Source organism: Oryzias latipes, chromosome 11 (genome assembly GCF_053564925.1).
Source record: "Oryzias latipes strain Hd-rR chromosome 11, Olatipes_Hd-rR_3.1".
Lineage (NCBI taxonomy): Eukaryota > Metazoa > Chordata > Actinopteri > Beloniformes > Adrianichthyidae > Oryzias > Oryzias latipes.
The window spans coordinates 7,415,414-7,434,874 of record NC_136247.1 but is presented as its reverse complement, the minus strand read 5'-3'; the positions used below and the strand labels follow the sequence as shown (position 1 = coordinate 7,434,874).

The 19,461-nt window shown below is 39.4% G+C and overlaps 3 protein-coding genes across 3 annotated transcripts; 1 reads left to right on the top strand and 2 right to left on the bottom strand.

Annotated features, from left to right (window-relative positions):
- Positions 1-1,535: 1,535 nt before the first annotated feature.
- Positions 1,536-6,313, bottom strand: snrnp40 (small nuclear ribonucleoprotein 40 (U5)). The gene is made up of 10 exons (XM_004074187.4): positions 6,066-6,313; positions 4,686-4,815; positions 4,514-4,607; positions 4,097-4,262; positions 3,860-3,982; positions 2,796-2,916; positions 2,632-2,714; positions 2,392-2,453; positions 1,906-2,009; positions 1,536-1,763 (listed from the first exon to the last, which is right to left on the bottom strand). Exons 1-10 carry the CDS (start codon positions 6,174-6,176, stop codon positions 1,714-1,716), a joined length of 1,044 nt encoding a protein of 347 aa, XP_004074235.1. The 5' UTR covers positions 6,177-6,313; the 3' UTR covers positions 1,536-1,713.
- zcchc17 (zinc finger, CCHC domain containing 17) lies at positions 6,295-11,590 on the top strand. The gene is made up of 7 exons (XM_004074188.4): positions 6,295-6,430; positions 8,000-8,177; positions 9,258-9,358; positions 9,456-9,547; positions 9,619-9,719; positions 9,834-9,973; positions 10,331-11,590. Exons 2-7 carry the CDS (start codon positions 8,039-8,041, stop codon positions 10,484-10,486), a joined length of 729 nt encoding a protein of 242 aa, XP_004074236.1. The 5' UTR covers positions 6,295-6,430; positions 8,000-8,038; the 3' UTR covers positions 10,487-11,590.
- Positions 11,591-13,922: 2,332 nt separating this feature from the next.
- fabp3 (fatty acid binding protein 3, muscle and heart) lies at positions 13,923-18,142 on the bottom strand. Its single transcript, XM_004074189.4, has 4 exons — positions 17,910-18,142; positions 16,146-16,318; positions 14,386-14,487; positions 13,923-14,301 (listed from the first exon to the last, which is right to left on the bottom strand). The coding sequence occupies exons 1-4, from the start codon at positions 17,980-17,982 to the stop codon at positions 14,248-14,250; spliced, it is 402 nt and encodes a 133-aa protein (XP_004074237.1). The 5' UTR covers positions 17,983-18,142; the 3' UTR covers positions 13,923-14,247.
- Positions 18,143-19,461: the final 1,319 nt, after the last annotated feature.

The following is a 19,461-nucleotide window of genomic DNA, read 5'->3' as shown; positions in this document are numbered from 1 at the left end:
TTTCATGTGAACAGCACCAACAGCTTCCCTGTGCAGGGTTCGGGGGGTGTTAAAAATGCAAAAATTTGTACGACACATCTGCATCTCACCCTACTTACCCTTACGTGTTGCTTAAGTGTTCACCACAACCTGATGCATGGAAAAATGTGCAAGAAAGTTTTTTGCCTTATGGGCTCACCAGGTTGTCTACTATGTTAAAATTTTATACGGCGCACACATTTGCCCATTTTGCACCCGCAGGGGCTGTTGTGACTGATGCAGTTAATTGTTGGTGATATTGATTGTTGATGTTGTCAAAGTTCTGTTGATACTGAAGGTTCCAGATGTGGGATTCCCTGCTGCTGCCATCATGCTAAATAAACCGAAAGTGATTGTGATTCCACATTGGAGTGTTGTTAGAAGGTGCTAATGATGATTTGATGAGGTCTTGTTAGCTTTCAGCCAGTTTGTCAGAGTTGCTGCAGTTGTAAAACTGTCTTTATGAAAAAGTTTTTTATGTTTTATGATATAAGAGAGCATCAAGTATTGCTATATTATATACATAACTGGCTTACTAAATAAAAGTTTGATTCCTCCCATATTCCATTGGATTTTTTTTGTTTTTGATTGTTAGTAGTGTTGTCATAGAAATTTCATTGTCTCGTTTTTCCAATTGTTTGGTGTTAAAAATTAAAGAGAATATAGAAGGGGTTGGTTTAATTCTGCTTCTTTTGGGTGTGTTTCTTGCAAAAAGCATAAATGTTCTATATTTTTTATTTTAACTTATGAGAAAGAGATAAATAAGATACATTCAAGCTCTTAAAGCTTTATTGCAACCTTCAACATTTGAAGAGCCATTATGGTCAATTTCTTACTGTAGGAGACACAAAGTCTCATTTCACCCTTTAGAAAAATAAAAACACTGATTTATATTCATGTTATTATTATTATAATAAATATAAAAGAAATGTTTTTCCTTTTTTGTATCTAGAAAATTGCAACAGAATTTTCAGCACAAGGCATCCAACTTGCATTATTGCAGGTGATGCAAATTTTCTCCTTTTGGTTTTAGTTTCCCCATCTTTCAAGAGAAGCATCAAGTGTCATCATCTTCAAGGTTAAACACCTCAACAAATGGTCTCTTGCAACTGATATTTCCAACAAAGTGTCCAAAAACCTTAAGAACTGGTAAAAAAAAAAATCAAATAATAAATAAATAAACTAAAGAAAAAAAGTTAATTATTCCTTTCCATTGACCAACCTTCTTTAAATTGATTTCTGGTACTGATCTTCAAAAAACAAAAACAAATTTCCTGTTCATTTTTATTTTAAGAATGAATAGTTTTCTCATTAGTTTTACTCCTTTTCAGTTTTTATAACTATGCAATATGGAAGCTATATTTTGTAAACAAACAAAATTGTTTTCGAATAGAAATTTGCCAAACTGAACTAATGCAACAGTGATAACCAGCCCAGCTGACCTCACAGACAGAGTTAATAGTGTGTATAATGCAGCTTTAAGCAAACATAAAAAGCAAAATATCGCAAACAGCAGGTTTTACCGAATAATAAAGTTTATTAAAAATAAACAAAACCAGTAAAAAGGTGAAGGCTTGTGACCGATGATCATAAACAGCATTGCAATGCTGAAAAAAGGTAAAATTACAGAAACTCAGACTACTTTTTCTACATTTTCCAAGCACAGACATCCTTCCTTTCAGATGAAGCTCAACACTATTGAATTTCTCCCATGTACAGCCGTTTATCGCTGGATCCAGAAAGGACTGTGGAGAGAAATTAAAAAAAACATGAGGAAACTCTTTTTAGAGGTTTAATTATTTTTGAAGATTTCAAAAAAAACAACTTTATGGTTTTAGAGTTTCATTATTGTATTTCTCCAACGTTTGGCTTTTAACAGTGACTCACCTACTGGCTCCTCTGGGTGAAAGACAACCTCATTGACGGAGCCTGCGTGGCCGGGCAGCTTATACAGGATTCTCCGGGATGTGGTGTCCCAAATGTACACGAATCTAAAACAGACAGCGTCAAATCAGCGCAGACAAACACCAAAAAACCCAGTAAAAATATATAAAATCAGGTGAAATTATCACAATCTTTCTATGCAAATTAAAAAAATAAATCTAATTGTTATCAGTTATCAAAAAAAACTGGTCTCCAGTTTGAATTGATATGATTTAATGAAAATCTGTGTGCAGGTGAAGTCAAAGCTCTGTTGTGTGGTATACCTGTTATTGGCTACATCCATGTTTTTAATGGACTTAAAAACATGGATGTTTTATTCATGTTTCGGCGAAGTATAACAGGTTGTAGTGACATATCTCTTGAAAAAGCAGAGATAAAGAGTGAGGGGGGGCACAAACGCCCACTGACCGCACGGTTTCTTGTCCTCACCTGTCAGCAGAGCCAGCGGCGATCTTACTGCCATCAGTGGACCAGGAGCACCTCAGCAAGTTCTGAACATCAATACAAGCATGTGATTAAACGACGACGACCGAGCAGTGGAACTTCAAAATGCAGTTTTTCAGCAGTTGTGGTGTTTAGCAAGGCAAATGAATATGAATTCTGCAAAAATATTAGGTCATTTATATTAAAAAAGCCTCCTTTTTAAGTGCATGTTCACAGTCACTTCACCTTCTCAAAGTTGTGAACGTTTCCCTGGAAGATCTTCACACATCTCTCCTTAGGCGCAAATGGACGCACATCCCAAATCCTCACTGCGCAGAAACACGCATAGAGGTCAGGAGAGAGCCGCATCACAGCCAGCTTCATCCTTACCTGCTAAAAACCAAAGCTACCTGTGTTGTCCATGGAGTTTGACAGGAGGTATGATCCCTCTGAGCTCAGGCTGAGCCCGGTTACAGAATCGCTGTGGCCGTGCATGTTGTAGATCAGTTTGTTCTGCCGCAGGTCCCACACCTGTGCAACACACCGACAGAGTTCTCAGACAGGAAGGTATGAACACCAATGAGCAGAGAGCTGCAGCCACCAGGAGGCAGCTAAATGGGTCAAAAGGTGAGTTCGACACAAATGGTTGCTCTTTATTTAGAAAAATATTATTCAGAGGGAATTCCTAATATTATCACAAAAAAAATTACATTTGTAAAATGTTTCCTGAAATCAAAAATTATTGAAACAATATAAAGAACATTGTAGAACAATGACTCTTAAAAATCTGTTTGTAATATCTTTGTAATTTCAAACTAAAACATACTTTCATATACACTTTAAGTGTATTTTAATGATTAAGGAAGTTGTACCTCATAACTGAGACAAAGACCTGAGCTTTATTTTGAAAGGTCAGTTAAGTCACAACCAACTCTTTCATTTATTCCTGTTTTTCATGCAACACAAATCAATCACTTCCCATCTACAAACAATAATAACAATTCTGCCTAACGATATTTAAATTTCACAGAATCCATTTCACTTTAAATTGTATCTTTTTAACCCATTTCGCTATTATCTACAATAATAGGAATTTGACAAATAACAAATAAATAAATGAAACCGAAATTTTTTTTTTCACATGTTAGTCTTTATCTAAGTAGAATCAGATTATTTGGTGCATTTAAATGAAGGCAAACACATGATAAAACGTTGATTTAAGCTTTATGGCAGACTAATAAAATGTGTTATTTAAAACGGATTGAAAACAACTAAATCACTGATTTCTTTTTTCTTTCAAAATGTCAGAAAGTTTTTACCTTAAACACTGAGTTTTTATAAAATGTCAAACTTTTTTCTTGCCATCTACAGTAGAGCCACGTAGCAGCTGAGATTTCAGACTTCCTGTTAATCTTACAAAACAAAACCAAGGACACTCTGCTGGTTGTTGTTTTTTTTAGAACAATCCAAATACCTTGATGTCATTGTCGATGCCTCCAGACAGGATTTGGTCGCTGGTGTCATTAAACGTCACGGCCAAAACTTGGTAGGTGTTCTGGAAGGTGTGAATTGCCGCCTTTTTACGGATGTCCCACAACTGCAGTGACGATTAACAAAAATACAATAAAGCAACATTTAAAAACTTTGAATGGGACCTCAACAGTTGAAGCATTCAGAATAAATAACTGCACCTAAAATAAAAATGTCACACCTTTATCGTCCCATCATCGCTGCCGGTGCAGACCAGTTGTGGCCCCCGGCGAGCTGGGTAGCAGGTGTTAACAAAGGAAGTGTGACCTTTCAGGCGCTTAATCCTCTCCCCTGTTTCACTGTCCCAAATGCCCACGGTCTTGTCTGTGCTTGCCGAAAATAACAAGCTGGAGGCACAAAAATGATCCAGTCAAATTTTATGGAAAGGTTATTTAAGAAATGTAGATAGTTCCAAGTCCTAAAATTTACAGATGAACATTTTTTTTGTTCCATAAAGTTCCTTAGTTTTTGAAATCAAACTAAGACTAAGAAACAATGAGAATATGAGCTTTACTTTCACTGTAAACATAACCTAAAACAAGAAAAATGTCAATTTAAAGGTGAAGTTTAAAGATAAAATCTACAGCTTTCTTCCTACCTGCCATCTGTGTTGTAATGCAGCTCCATCACAGCTCCACTGTGGCCCTTCAGGGTGGCGTAATTTTCACACTCCCCAAAAACGTTCCACAGAACTGAGGTAAAGGAAGTAAGTGAGGAACAAAGCAACAGAAGAAGGCCGGGAGAACGGCAGCTTGCCTCTTTTTGCTTACATATGAGTCGGTCGAAGCCAGAAGACGCCAGCGTGGCTCCATTTGGATGAAATTTGCAGCAGTACACCTCGCCCTCGTGGCCCGACATCAGCATGATGGGAGCTTGCAGGCTGGAGGTCCGAGGAGGACCCTGGAGGAGAAAGGTCAGTTTAATTTACTTTCTGTTTTTTTCTTCCAGATTTAGTCCAAGTGAAATCTAAAAAGAAAACAGGCATGTGATAAAAGACAGATAAATAAAAGTGCGTTTGGGCTTAATGTGCCACAGAACGCTTCAGAGTAAAGTCCACAAAGTTTAATGCAAATCTGCAGCAGACCAGTGAGGAAATGGATCATTTGTAAAGGATCAAATTGATCATGTGACACAAAGGATCTTGCCACCCTATGGTGGCACACTTTCCATGCAGGGGCTTGTGGTGCAGAGGCAGAGCGGTCCACCTGATCACAAATATCGCAGGTTAGGTTCCACAAATGGGTGGGCAAGGCGGGAACCTAACCTGCGATATTTGTGATCAGGTGGACCGCTCTGCCTCTGCACCCTATGGTGGCACACTTTCCATGCAGGGGCTTGTGGTGCAGAGGCAGAGCGGTCCACCTGATCATGAATATCGCAGGTTAGGTTCCCGCCTTGCCCACCCATGTGTGGAAATGTCCTTGGGCAGGACACTGAACCCCACATTGCTTCTGGTGGTTATAGTTTGGCGCCAGTAAGAGAGCGAAACCGCCATCAGTGTGTGAATGTGTGTGTGCATGGGTGACTGTGAATGTGACTGTTGCAGGTGATATGTCATGCAGATTTTTGCAACATCAAAAGATGATTGCTAAAATGAAACCCCAGTGTTTAAAAGCTATTTATTTTTTACAATAGAAAAAAAAGATTTAGTATCTATCCTGTTAAATATCCTATAGTTTTGTCTCAATAATCAAAATATCTACTTACAGAAAAACATCTACAAACTGGAAAAGGTTTAAATACACAAAACTCATGCTTAATAAAAAAAATAACATTTTTTAATTTTCTATCATAACATTAGCCTAGGATTTGTAACCTGTTCACGGTTCACCCCGGAAACACCCATAACTGGGAAAGGTTCCTTTACCATCAGTTTGTTGATAACAACGGGATTTCGAATATAATACGTATTTTAAAGAAGCAACATTACATCCAAAAATTAAATATCCTAGCGAAAACTCGTGTTGTTATTCGTTGTCATGTGTTCTCTACGTCAAGAAATAATAGGTGCACCACAAAAAATGTCGTGTTTGAGTAAATTTTAGATTACATCATTTAAAGCATGCATAATACAAATGCGGGTCAACACCCGTGTGTATATATTTTCTCTAATTTGAGTTTTTTTGTGTGAACGTTGATTCTTTTCGTACCGTAGCCACGAGTTGCTGGGACTGTGCCGCCGCCACCAGCTCGTTCCGGGCTCGCTTCACAGCGGTGGGAATTACCGCCATGTCTCCCGCTCTTTTCTTTGGTTCAATCATCCCGAAATAATTGCAAATAATCGACAAAAATAAGTTTGTTTGTGACTACGGTTTACCGAATGACTATTTGCGCCTTCATGGGAAACGAGAAAAGCGTAGCACCAACGAAGAAATCAGGATGAAGTGTTTCCGGTGAGTATGAGCTGTGTGATTGGTTTAAACATCCATCTCCTGCTGTGATTGGCTGATGAAGACGTTGTCAGCGACAATGCACCGGAAGTACAACAATCTGAGTTCAGCTAACCACACGAAAGGTAATATTTTCATCCTTTTTTCAAGACTTAAGATACTTTTTGCGTGATTTTCCTTATCGTTCTACCACGACAAACGCCTATACTGTTCATGTCTGAGCTTTTGTCTTTGAACTGACGGTACAAACCGTAAGAGGACGAAATTATAAGCTAACCAAATTCATTGCTGACTTGTCTTGTTGTCAACTTAGATTTTTTGTTCGCTCGATTATTAAAAAACAACAACTTTGAGCTAATTTTTACATAAATAAAATTAGTAATTATATTTCTTTGGTACCGGGAAGTTAATGCTTTATTGCGACAGGTTGGCTTCATCGTAGTTTAAAATGACACGAATGACAATTTTCATTTTCAACCACATATTTGTACAAATAAATATCCCAAAAGGCACAAGGTCATTCTTTATTTGCAAGAAGTGAACAGCACAGCAGAGGTTAAAAATTTACCGAACTCTTTCTGTCAACCACATTACCTTTGAAATTAATTCATTTTCTTTTATGACTTTCGTTTGGTGAATTGGATGAAAGAAGATTGCTGTTTCATTTCCTCTCCCAAATTATGTAGAAATCTAAGAGAGGCAGTAAGTTGTCTTAAAGGGAAGAGTTTGGTCGGAAACCACGAAGATAAAGGGATTGCAAGTTTTCACCTCAAGGTCTCTGCTCTCTGAATTGTCTGGGCATAAACACTGATGGCAAATCTATCCATTTTGTAAACCCGTTTTGTCCCTTTCGGGGTCATGGGGCTGTCAGAGCCTTACCCGGCCACTCGCATGTTTTTGGATGGTGGGAGGAAGCCGGATCTCCTGGAGAAAACCCACGCATGCACAGATTTAGAGTAAAGCGCTAACCACTTTGTCACAGTGCAGCCCTGACCGCAGATCTGTACAAGGCAATGTATGCCACCTTAGTGCTGACTGATTGAGGAAACATCCAGGGGTTTTCTCTGAAAACTCACTTTACTGTTATCATCTCTAGTTACATAAAAAACCTGGTCTCCAGTTTGTATACCAGCTTCAGCTTGTACCAGACAATGCAACTACTTGGTTTTGGGAAACAGTACTGGTATAAAGTTGGCACATACCGATTCTAAACAGGTACTTATGACTGTGGCAGAGCACCTCCTCACTTGTGGGTACCAAAATCTCAAAACTAGAGTAGTTTGAGCAAAAAAAATCTAGGATGAGCATAAGAGATTTGACATTTGTGTGGCGAGCTCAGCTCAAATTAAGGGAGTGATAAACAGGCTGTAAGATTTTGAATAGGAGAAAACTCACTAAAATAGAATTTTTACTTTCTCTGCTCCACTTGAGTGTACACTTTTTTTTAAAGAAATTCACTTGACAATCTGCCACAGTAATGCACACTTTCAAACTTTAATAGATTGCTCGTGGGGTAATTTTACTGTATTACTGTCACTAAAGCATAATTCAGTGTGTCTGGTATAATCTTTCCACAAAAAGGAAGAAAAAGACAGAAAGAATGATATTTTCAGAAACTTTTCTTCATCAGCTAAAGTGACTTTGCTATTGTTTTCTCAACTTTCTTTTTCTATTGGACTGTATCTACCTTACAGATACAAATATCAACGGTACTTTCTACAGTAGCTGGGAAGATGTCTCATCATGACGGTTCCAGTCAAGAACCTGCTGGACTTGATGGACTGCCGCCCCTGTACAGCATTGCTAAGGGCGAGGTGGTTTCTATACAAACATATGGAGCGTTTGTTCGCCTGCCAGGATACAGGAAGGAAGGCAAGTAAAAGGTCTAAGGTCTTGTGGATATGACCATTTATTTGAATCCTTTAGAAAGCAGCTGATTGAGTTCTCAGCATTTGTATTGATGCTATCGTTATCATGTACTAACATTCTGACAAAAATGAAATTACAATTGGATCTCATTTATTTACATAACGACTTTGTTGCAGAAGGAAAGCAACATGATTTTCAAGGCTTTAGGGGGGAAAAGTACTGATGGCGCAATGAGGCCCTATGAAGCACTGAAGCTTTCATCCAACCGACTCTTGAACCGATGCTCCAAGGGGCTTGATTTGCATCAAATAGACCAAAACAGAATAATAGGCAGAGTAATGATAGAGTAATCACGGCCATTTTGGTCCTGTTGGAAAGATTTATATTGAACAAATGAATGATTGATGATGTTTGTGGTATCAACATAAAATGTGACCATAGTAACATGGAGTCTGTTTTCATGACACAATGGCCAGGTTAAAAAAAAAAGTAGGAACCCATTGGAGATACGGATGTTATGTCACTGTGGTTGTGTTACTCTACGGCTATGCTTATGTGACAATCAGGACCGCAAAACAGGGTTATTTTATTTATATAGTTTTTAAATAAAAAACAACAGTTTCTCCTAAATCTCCAAACAATCTCACCGACTGCAGCTCTCCATCAAACACCCACATTTTCAAGCAAGCCCGAGGGATCCGTATTGTTGTTGTATTGCAGCACCATCTGAGCCACTCCACTACTCGGCACACGGCCCGAAGCCTCGATGCAGACCGTCACATCGCTCATGAACAGTTAAAAAGAGAAGGTGAAACATGCGGCACAGTGGCTCTTGTGTAAGTTTGCGCAAAATAACTTGAATAAAAGAGCAGAATAAAATAAAGGCAGGACATTTACCTAACCAATGCTATGAATTATGGGTAATGACCTTGCATTTTAGGGGGCGGGCTTTAAATAAAGAGAGGAAGCTTAAATATTAATATTTTCATTCTCAGTGAAGCAAAAGTACGATTGTGTGTTTGAATATACAGCTTTTATTTAACGTTTCATGTCTGTGCTTCTTGTACTCATTGACGTGTGCAGGTTTGGTGCATGTGAGTGAGATGTCAGCCTCCAGGGTCGAGAACGCCTCAGAGATTGTGGACGTCGGGGAACACGTGTGGATTAAAGTAATTGGAAGAGAGGTAACTCCCACTTTTCATAGGAATTTAGACATAAAGACACTCCGTAAAGATCTATTATCAGTTAAGAGTCATAACAACTGTGTCCTGTTTCTGCTAGATTCAGGGAGAAAAGGTCAAGTTATCATTCTCGATGAAAGCTGTCAATCAAGGAACGGGGCGGGACTTGGACCCCAATAACGTCATAGCAGAGTACGCGTTTCACGTTTTATGTGTTTCTGCACTGGAGAATGCTGTTATTGAACTTTTTTATGCCTTTGCAGTCAGGATTTGAGGCGCCGAAGACAGTTTAGAGATCAAACCAGCAACAGGATCACACTGGAGGCCGTTTTAAACACGACGTGTACAAAATGCGGCTGCAAGGGTATGAAGCTAACTCAACTTATGGAATTTTAATACTAAAACACCTCAACAGTTTCACATTTCATTCTTTTGTTTAGTTTCCCTAACATCATTTCCCCCCCTCCTTATTTTTAAGGCCACTTCACCAAAGATTGCTTCTCTGCTCCGGGGCTGCAGTACACTCTTCTGCCTGAAGAGGACGACGAAGAACCACAGCATCAGCAGACGTCTGCAGCTACATCCCAGCAGGAATCTGACAGGAAGAAGAAAAAGAAAGTAAAAATGTGACAAGATACTGTCATCTTTCATCTTTTTTTATATCACATGCATTTTATTTTTTAAATTTGTTTTCGTCATGTTTGATGTCATTGTTGATACCATTTATTGAATTTTTTTTGCCCGTACCCAATGCTTTAGTTGAGCTGTTTTTTATTTAAAGCCTTTCGTTGCTCCTGAAAAAAGATCGTTTTGGATCGAAGCAGAAAAAGCAGGGAGATTCGCTCTGATTAGGCAGGAAAATAGGGGTTTTAATTTTGAGGAACTGGACGCATTGTGACCTCTTTCTTTTTTCTTTTTTATTTTGCAGCGCCATTGTTTATTTTGAAACCTAACCTTTATTTGTTTACGGTCCAGGAAAAGAAAATGAAGAAGAGGAAGAAGGAGAGAAAAGAGTCGGGGAGCGACAGCAGCAACAGCAGCAGCGAATGCAAATCCAAGAAGAGGCGCCATGGCAACGAAGGAGAGGAGAAAAAGAAACGCAAAAAACACAAATCGCACAAACACCGCTGAGGCAGTGACAGCAATTTTGAGATGGAGGTCAACAAAGCGAGCTGCAGCTACAGGCTTTTACTTATATTTTTTTTGTGACCAACCATAAACCTACAGGACATTAAGGAGAGCAGTCCCTTAAATTCTTTCAAAATAATACCCTTAAAAAAAGGGATGACATAATAATAGCCATTCGTCCTGTAATAACCTGTGGCTGCCTCAGAAAAAGAGGAACCTTGCGCAATCTGAGATCTGTTTGCAATATGCCAGTGAGCATTGACCCCTTTGTAATCCAGATACCGTTCAAAGCTATCCGGTGTCTGATACTTTCACCAAGCATGCATTTGTGGGGGTGTTAACGTCGCTGCACATAGAGGAAGTAGTTAAGACAGGAAATGTAAGCAGCGAACACAAGCCCCGACAGGAACCCCGCGATGCGGTGACATCCTGAAGTCATACACCTTTCATTGTGTTTTTATGGTGTGCGTTTGCCTCCAGGGGGACACTTCACTGTCCAAACAACCCTCATCCTGCATGTAAACTGTTAACTCCATTAAAGCTGTTTGTGTACATAAGGCCAACAAAGCGCCGCTTCTTTGTTCAAGGACCTTGAGGATTTGGTGTGAGCGCAGGAGAGAGGACGCACAGGTCTAGCCTGAGGTCATTTTCAGTTAATGTTTTCAGAACAGACTCAAGCCCTCCCCCCTCAGATTAAAACTGTAAAAAACATTAACCCCGGGCCAATTTAGAGATCATAGATCAATGGCTTCTAGATGCGGTAGAAAAGCTAGAACAAATTCTGCTGGTTTCTGTCATTTCCCGAGACCCCTTTCCCTCTTGTTTGCATCAGATAAACATAAAACAAATTCAGCCAAATCCTGACTTTGCATAACCGAAATGTAATCCCGTGCTAGACCATCACACCTAGTTTGATGTAAGACAGCAGAAATTTGGAATTCTCATCCTTTCTCCATTAATTACTTTCTTTGTTTTGACAAGATGCAGACCTATAGAGAATTTTCTCACAAATACAAATGTTTTTCTTTTTTCTCACTTAAGTTAGAAAATCTTTGCTAAGTGAAAATTCTGGTTCCTTTCAAAATAAAATGTAAATTTTGTAAATTATTTGTGTACATGCTTATTTATAGATTGGACAATATCCAAGAAGGTTATGTAAAATCTTTCTGAATTTGATTAGAATTTAATAAGGATTTTTTTTTAAATGTGGTCATATTAATATCTATTAGACATCTCCACGTACCACAGTTTTGAAAAAATTAATTAAAATATTGAATTCTGTGTAAAGAAAAGAGGGTGATCTCTTAAAAAAAGAGTTTTTAGGTTTGCATTTATTCCCAAATAATTAAAAGTGGTGAAATGTTTGAGTTTAGGTAATAAATCGAGGGTCTAAATGTTAAAAATGAACTAGTTAATAAGTGAACATTTTCAAAGTGAAACAGTCAAAATAAGCAAATAGGAAACCATAAATTGAACACTAAGGTTGTTTTCTAAAAAAGAACAGAACAGTGAAGACTTTTCTCTGTTTGAGGAAGTTGAGGTTTCCTTAATCTTTTACAAGTCTGTCACCAAAACATAAAACTACTAGGCCTGCACAAAAAAGCCCTTTATGCATTTGACCAATCAGATGAAGCTTTTATGTTATGCCCTCCTAATTAGACGAGGGTCATTTGGAGAATAATTTAAGGTATTTTGACTCTTGGTTAACCCTTGTGCTATCTTAGATGACCCCACCCTTTACATTGACGTGTTCTCCCTACCATGACTAAGGTGGATAAAGGTGGAAAGATTTCATGTAATCCATGGACACCAGTGAAGATCACAAATCATTGAAGAAAAAAGGTTCAGCGCACTGTCTAGTGGGTCTAGATGACCCAACTCCCAACGTTAAAGTGCCTAGGATAGCACAAGGGTTACATTAAACGTTTGCAGTGAAATGGAAATGTTTTAGTTGTTTTTGCTATTTGTTCATTTATCCAATATCGTCATCGCAATATTGATCACTAATATCGCATATCACGAGTTTTCTTCATATCGTGCAGCCCTACTTCATAGGTTAATTGGTTACTCTAAATTGTCCATAGGTGTGAATATGAGTGTGCATGGGTGTGTGATTGTGCGACAGACTGGCAACCTTTCCAGGGTGTCCCCCGCCTTCGCCCATGGGTGGGCGGGATAGGCTCCGGCAGCCTCATGACCCCGAAAGGGATAAAACGGACTGAAGATGAATGAGTGAAGGTAGCAGAAGGTGCTCAACATAGAGACAATACAGCACGAACCAAGTGCATCGAGTTAGACGACTGATGCAGCACTGACCACTGCAGAACACTACCTGGATTACAGTGAAGAAGCTCACTTAGTTTGGACTGATTTGGACCATTGCTGCTTCTGCATTTGGAAGGTTAACTGTTTTTGAATGAAATTTAAGCCAGAAAGCAAACTTTTACTTCAAATTCTTTTGGTAATATATCAACAAGATGTCTGTTATTAATACATCTTCAGATTAACTAGTCGGGACGTTTCACCTATTAACATTTCTGCTACATTGCCTGCTGCAGTCCTTCAGTATTACGCATTTATCATGACCTGTAAAATGGTTTACAGCCCAATGTTCCAACGAAAGGTCAGCGCTCACCACATTTCAGTTGACAAATCCTCTCGTGACTTTTTTAAAGCTGTGTGACGGCAGGAGCTGCTTGCAGACAGTTGGTGGACTGTCCTCTCCTCTCCGCCCTTTCACCCCTTCACCTTACCTCCAGTTGGCAGGGAGTCACAAACCCATGACATTGAGATGAAATGAGACAAATTTAGAAGTCACACCTTGTCCATAAGGACACTAAATAGCATTAGCCCCACACCTGATACATGATTTAAACTTTCCACTCACCTAGCCAGAGCAAAAATGACAATCTTTATTCACACAGACGGACAATGTCAAGGGTCTATAATTAACCTCATTTGCGGGCAATGAAACAGCTCTCGTGAAATTGGAACTGAGGTCAAGTGTGGGTCATTTTTATTCTACCAGAACAGCTCTGAACCGTAGCCCTTGTGCTATCTTAGATGACCCCACCCTTCCATTGACGTGTTCTCCCTACCATGACTAAGGTGGATAAAGGTGGAAAGATTTCATGTAATCCATGGACACCAGTGAAGATCACAAATCATTGAAGAAAAAAGGTTCAGAGCACTGTCTAGCGGGTCTAGATGACCCAACTCCCAAGTTTAAAGTGCCTAGGATAGCACAAGGGTTAAAAAACAAAAAAACATGTGATAGTTTGTGGCATAATACCCATAATTCTTCTGGGTTGGACTTTTATTGATCAGGAAGCATTAAGTAGTTTTGAAGCCCAGTGATAAAAGGAAAACAGCTTTGAATTCGAAAGATTTATTTGTTTTTGTTTTTTTTAAGTAAACGTAGACAGAAAAATGCAAAATGTCAGTTTTGGATACTTTTATTTAGTAGCATTCAAATTTTAACACTTTCCAAAGGTATTTATGCACCATTCTCAAATGTTTTTTTTTTTTCATTTATTGAGAAAAAAACAACAAAATAAACTCATTGGAATTTATTAAGTGGTTCTTAAAGTAAAAGAAATAACAAACCAGAATAGGGACATCACAGTCAGCAGTTAATACTGAGCGTACAGTAAGAAAAAACGAGCAGCCATTCTAGTGTAGGGGCGTTTTTGGCCTTTTAGGAGGCAGGAGGGAGTTTTTTGGGGCGGATGCGAGTGCTTCTGTGGGTGCCCGGGGAACTGGGTTCACTCTGCCTTCTCGTAGCGACGTGTGCAAACTACGTCTCCCATTGTGAGAGTCTGAGGCGGGGAGAAGGAGGTTGTTTAAACATACATTCAAAACATTCTCAGGTATTCGAGACATGAATTTTCTGTGACACCGACCAGCGTGAGATTGTTTCCGTTGACCTCCCGGACCAGACTGGTCTCTTTGCCGTCCCATTTCTGCACGTGAACCAGCTTGCCATCTTCTAATGTCACAATGGACTGCAGGCAGAGGAAGACGATCAGAAGTGGAGAAGACACTGAAGTGCAAATATTACTACTTATAACTTGACATTGAGCTTTTTTTAAATGACAAAATTGTAATTTATAGACAGAAATAAAAAAGGTCAGAATAAATCCCTTTAGAGATATAGTTTCTTAGAATAATAGTACATTTTAAGAATGTTTATTAATATCTAGCTCTTTCTTTATTGTAAAAACAAATGTTAAAGGCCCACTATGAAGAAAAAATCATGTTTTTGGTTTGGATGTTCTTGAAGCACTTTTCTGATAATGGAGGACATCTATAAAGAAAATTAAGATTAAAACTGCCTTTATGAGTATCTTTATTCAAATCATTTTAAACCAGGAGCAGATGAAAAAATGCTGTTTAAAAAAAAAGAGCTTAGAAAACACGCCGGGAAGACCACAAGCTGCCTGCTCTGCTCCCACGCAGCAGGAGAGCGAGTAAAAAGAGAGCTTTCTGTAATGAGAAGGGGAAGGGGAAGGGGGGCGGGGTTCCCCAGAACCAACAATTTCTAAGATGAATTGCCAATTGATTACTGCCGCTCTGCAGAAAGTGTGTCCTAGAAAACAACACAGGTTTGTTGATTTTGGCTAAGAATAATTAATAGACCACTGGGAACACTTTTAATTGAATCAAAACATGATCGGAGTGGGTTTTAAATAGCTGCAAGTGTTCTCAAATCAGCACCCCCCACAGACACAAAAAGGAAAAGCCAATTGTTCAAACTTCAACAAAATTGAACTGCAAAGCGTGACAAATATGTGTTTTTCTGATGGCGCTATTTTTATTCTGAGGTGGGGGTTAGGTCCTTTTGTTCTCTTTTTTTTTTACGAAAATCATTACAAAATAAGCGTTACCAGGAATTTGCTCTTTTAAAGGAGGAATTTTTAACTTTTTTTTTAAATATGTAAAGATAAATATGTGAAATTATCTCTATATTCTAAAAAGGAACCTCACTTTGCCCTGCATAACACAAGGGTTTCTGGAAAAACACCAGAGAACTCCAAGTTAAAACAGTATTAAACAGATCCATATAAAAATAGTGGTTGCTTATTCGTTATGTTAATTGACAGTCTTTATGATGCATAAATAATATGCTGGAGGTATTGCTCTGTGCGATTTCCTTTCTTTAGTGCACTCAGAAGTGAACTGCTTGTTCACTGAATAAGTCCAGTTCTCATGCGTCTTTGTGTTGAACCGAGGAGCACTTGGTTTATCAGAATCAGCTTCTCCAAACTGTATGGATGGCTGAAGTGTGAATGGAAGCTGGAGGACGCTCACAAACCAAACAATACCATGTTAAACTCTTACTTTACTTTAGCAATCCGTATAAGTTTATAAGTGAAAATCACACATCTTTGTGTGTTACATGCTGTCTGTTTCACAAAGTTCCTCAAATGGAGTCCTGTTTCTTTAAGTGCTTCCTCCCACAAAGACCCACTTCTTCTTACTGGGAGCATGTGGGAAAGCTGCAGCTGCTTGTGATTTGTGGAGCATAAATTCCAGGAGACGCGTTGCGCCTGTTAGCAGATGACTAAACCAAGGACATTTGTCTCACGAGGAGATGGATTTGAACGTTTTAGTCAACTTTATGCAAGGCATTAAAACAGGGTTTGGGGGGTCGCCTCCTCACCTTAACCTTCCTGTCGTCTGCAGTGGTCTCGTCAAACTCCTCCCCCAGCTTGAAAGTGAGCTCTGTGTTCTTGATGGTGCTTTGGGTCTTCACAGTAACCCTGTCCCCGTCCATGGAGATGATGGTGGTGGGTTTGGTCAGGTTCCCTACTTTACGCGTGGCAAATCCCACCCCTGCAACCAAAACACCCCACACAGGAAATGCAAAAAGGCTCAATAAGGGGTTATTAATGGAAACCTAAATATCTCCTATCAGAATTAGCTTTTTTTTTTATAAGGTTCTTTGCAGGCGTGAATTTAGCCAGCCCCACTGTGGGGTGCAGGTAGAATATCAGTTTGCATAGAAAGTCACGCTATCATCATTTCAGTTAATCTATCTATATATCTGTGTTCTTCTTTGACCTAATTATCTTATAAGATTTATGTTGAATGCGCTCCCTGACCCCACCTTCTGCGAGTACCGGGTTTGGCTCAGGCACAAGCAGGAGACTGGTGTGTGTGTCCCCTTGAGGCTGCATTTATCTTTTCTTTTTATGTCTGTATGACAAATTGTCCATGTGTCTGTCCATCAGTTCATACAATTTTGGGGGCTTTTTTTTGTACTTCTATCCAGCTTTGGTTCTTTGTTATGTAGAACAAGAAAAATTTGGCATTAAATTTTGAATTTGTGCAGACTAAGATCATTAAAAAACGTTTTAAATATAACTAATAGGGTTTGGGAGGATGTATATGACGTAGAAAACAAACAACTAGAGAGTTCTGAACATATATTCTAAATACCTACGTTCTTTTTATATTTTCCCTCCTTTATGCTGTAATTATAGGTGCATAAATCCAACCGAGGGATCTGTTAATTCAAGGGAAACGGAGGGCCTATTCCAGCGAAAGACATGTCTCCCTCTCTATCAACCGTGGAGCCTGTGGCAGGATGATACAACACTGCACAGCTCCTGGTGACCAGGAAGCATGTCTACACATGCAAGTGCAAATGATCACTTAGTTGCCCTCTGGGATGTTTGCAAAAGATCAAGAGCTCAAGATAGTTTGTTTCATTGGAGGAGAGCGACTCACGCCCTTTGCCATTGGAGCGCAAAACTTGTTCCTGGTCTAAGTTGTCAATCAGGAACCTACTTGTTTGTGTCCTAGTCATATAATGGTTAAAGGGCCCCTTGTTTCTCAAGGTTGGTAGAGTTATGGCTTTGGGGTCAGGGGTCAGCGTCTTTCTGAAATGCAGTCATTCTTCTCGGTTGTCGTCCACCTGTTCCAATCTTGCAGGGCAAGCTGCATGCTTGATAGTGTGGCATATTTAGCAGCCTTGTTGGCGATGCCGCCGCCATATCTGGACCCCACCAGAGTCACAGACAAAGAGCAGCTTTCAGAGGTCACCCACAGTCCTCTCATGTGTGTGAGGGCCATTTGTCCCTCCCTCCCTCATCTCATGCACATGGACCATGTGGTCTCTCCACTCCCTTTCCCCCCCACCCCGCCCTTCTGGTTTCTATCTTTCTTCCCTCAACCCGTTTACCTCCTCCTCCTCAGCTCCTCTCTTCATCTTCATCGTTTCTTTCTGCGTCAAACTGTTTACGCATAAACACCTTTTAGTCTTTTGTTTTTTCTTTCAGCCTCATCAGCACGCGGTCACACACAGCGGCGCAGCGTCTCCTCTGACGCGCGCATGCGCCCCGCACCACCATCCCATGCATTTTCCCCCAAAGCATGATGTATAAATAAATAATTACATAAATAAAAACAGGAGCGCTCCTACCCAAAGCCTTCATGTACTCGTCGAACTTCTCACTCTCCTTCATGTTCCACGTTCCCACAAAAGCCTCGGCCATGTTTGCAGACAGATGAAGATGGGGGGGAGTGAGTCAGATAGAGAGGAAAGCAGTAACGGCGGCAAAGCAGGAGGCTCGGCAGAATGAGAGAGCACGAAGGCAGGCAGAGACAGGGCAGTCCGCAGCACGCGCTCACTGGCTGGATTCACACCGGCTGTTCGTGATGTCATCAGATCTCAGAGAAAACCTAGAGGGCGGAGGGAGGGGCGAGCAGGGGGCGGGGCGTAGCAGATACAACAGAGGTAAAATGTTTTTTTTAGTTTACTGTTTTGAGTTAATGTAGATGTTAAAATACTCAAATACATAACTTTACTTTAACTAACTTTTCTTGGCGTATTTTTTTAAATACTTATGAATGAAAAAAAAACATATAGTAAGTACTGAGTTATGCTGGAATTTGTTCCTCTAAATCCCTTTTGTGCATGTAGTGTTTGTACATCGAAAACTATACTAAAAGTATAAAAAAAAGTAATGTTCTGGAATGAAATACTTTTTGTTTTAACACTTAGAAATCCCTTAGCAAAAAGTGGTCTATGTAAAGTCCCACTGCAATTAGCTTTTGATCTATTGTGACTGTGTTCCTAGTGGTCTTTTCATTATGATTATGTCGTTTTTAGACAAAATCAAAATACCTGTGTTGTTTTCCAGGACATAGTTTCAATAGAGTGGCAGGAGTTCATTATCCATGTTGCTCTTATTTTTCACAATTTATAGTTAGAATATCAACAAGTCATTTATTACTACGTAGTTGAAACTGTTGACCCATATACCTTCTTATAAAGCTTGACTAGTTATAATTTAATTCAATCTTTGAAGTGTGGAGAGAAGGACAAGCGGAACACAGCAAGAAACAGGGATGTAAAGAAAACCCAAGCTTGGAGAAGAAAGGAAGCAAAGAAAAGACATGGGGGAGGGTAATGGTTGATGGAAAAGGCCCCACTATCAATGAGGAAAAAAAATGGACAGATTCAGTTTGAGTGGAAGAGGGGAAACGATAGATTTTTCTGAACTGGGATGCTCAGCATCCTGGCCTTCTCTGACACTCCCCTCGATCTGTTTTATTAGGAAATATCCAAATAGCTCCCTCCTCAACCCTTTACTAAATCAGACTGTTAACTATAAACAATTTTCTTTTCAACTTTTACTCTGATCCACAAAATGTACTCATTTTTTTCATTTTTTTCAGCTTGGTGTTGTCATTTGTTCTGTCAACCTGTCACTTTTTTAGATTAATATTTACTATTTGACTCTTTTGATTTTAAATATTTCTATCCCCTGGTGCTTTTAGCTTGGTTCACAGCTCAGGTCTTCTGGTAATACTACTGCTTACTTCGCATCTAAAGACCTCCTGTTTGGACTTGACTCTGAAATTTAATGTTGCATTCTAAGCTTTCAAGTGTTGTTTTTAAGATGATTTTGGTAACTCACACCCAAAGAACAAAAAAAAAGCTTCCGTCATCATAAAAGGCCATGTAGATG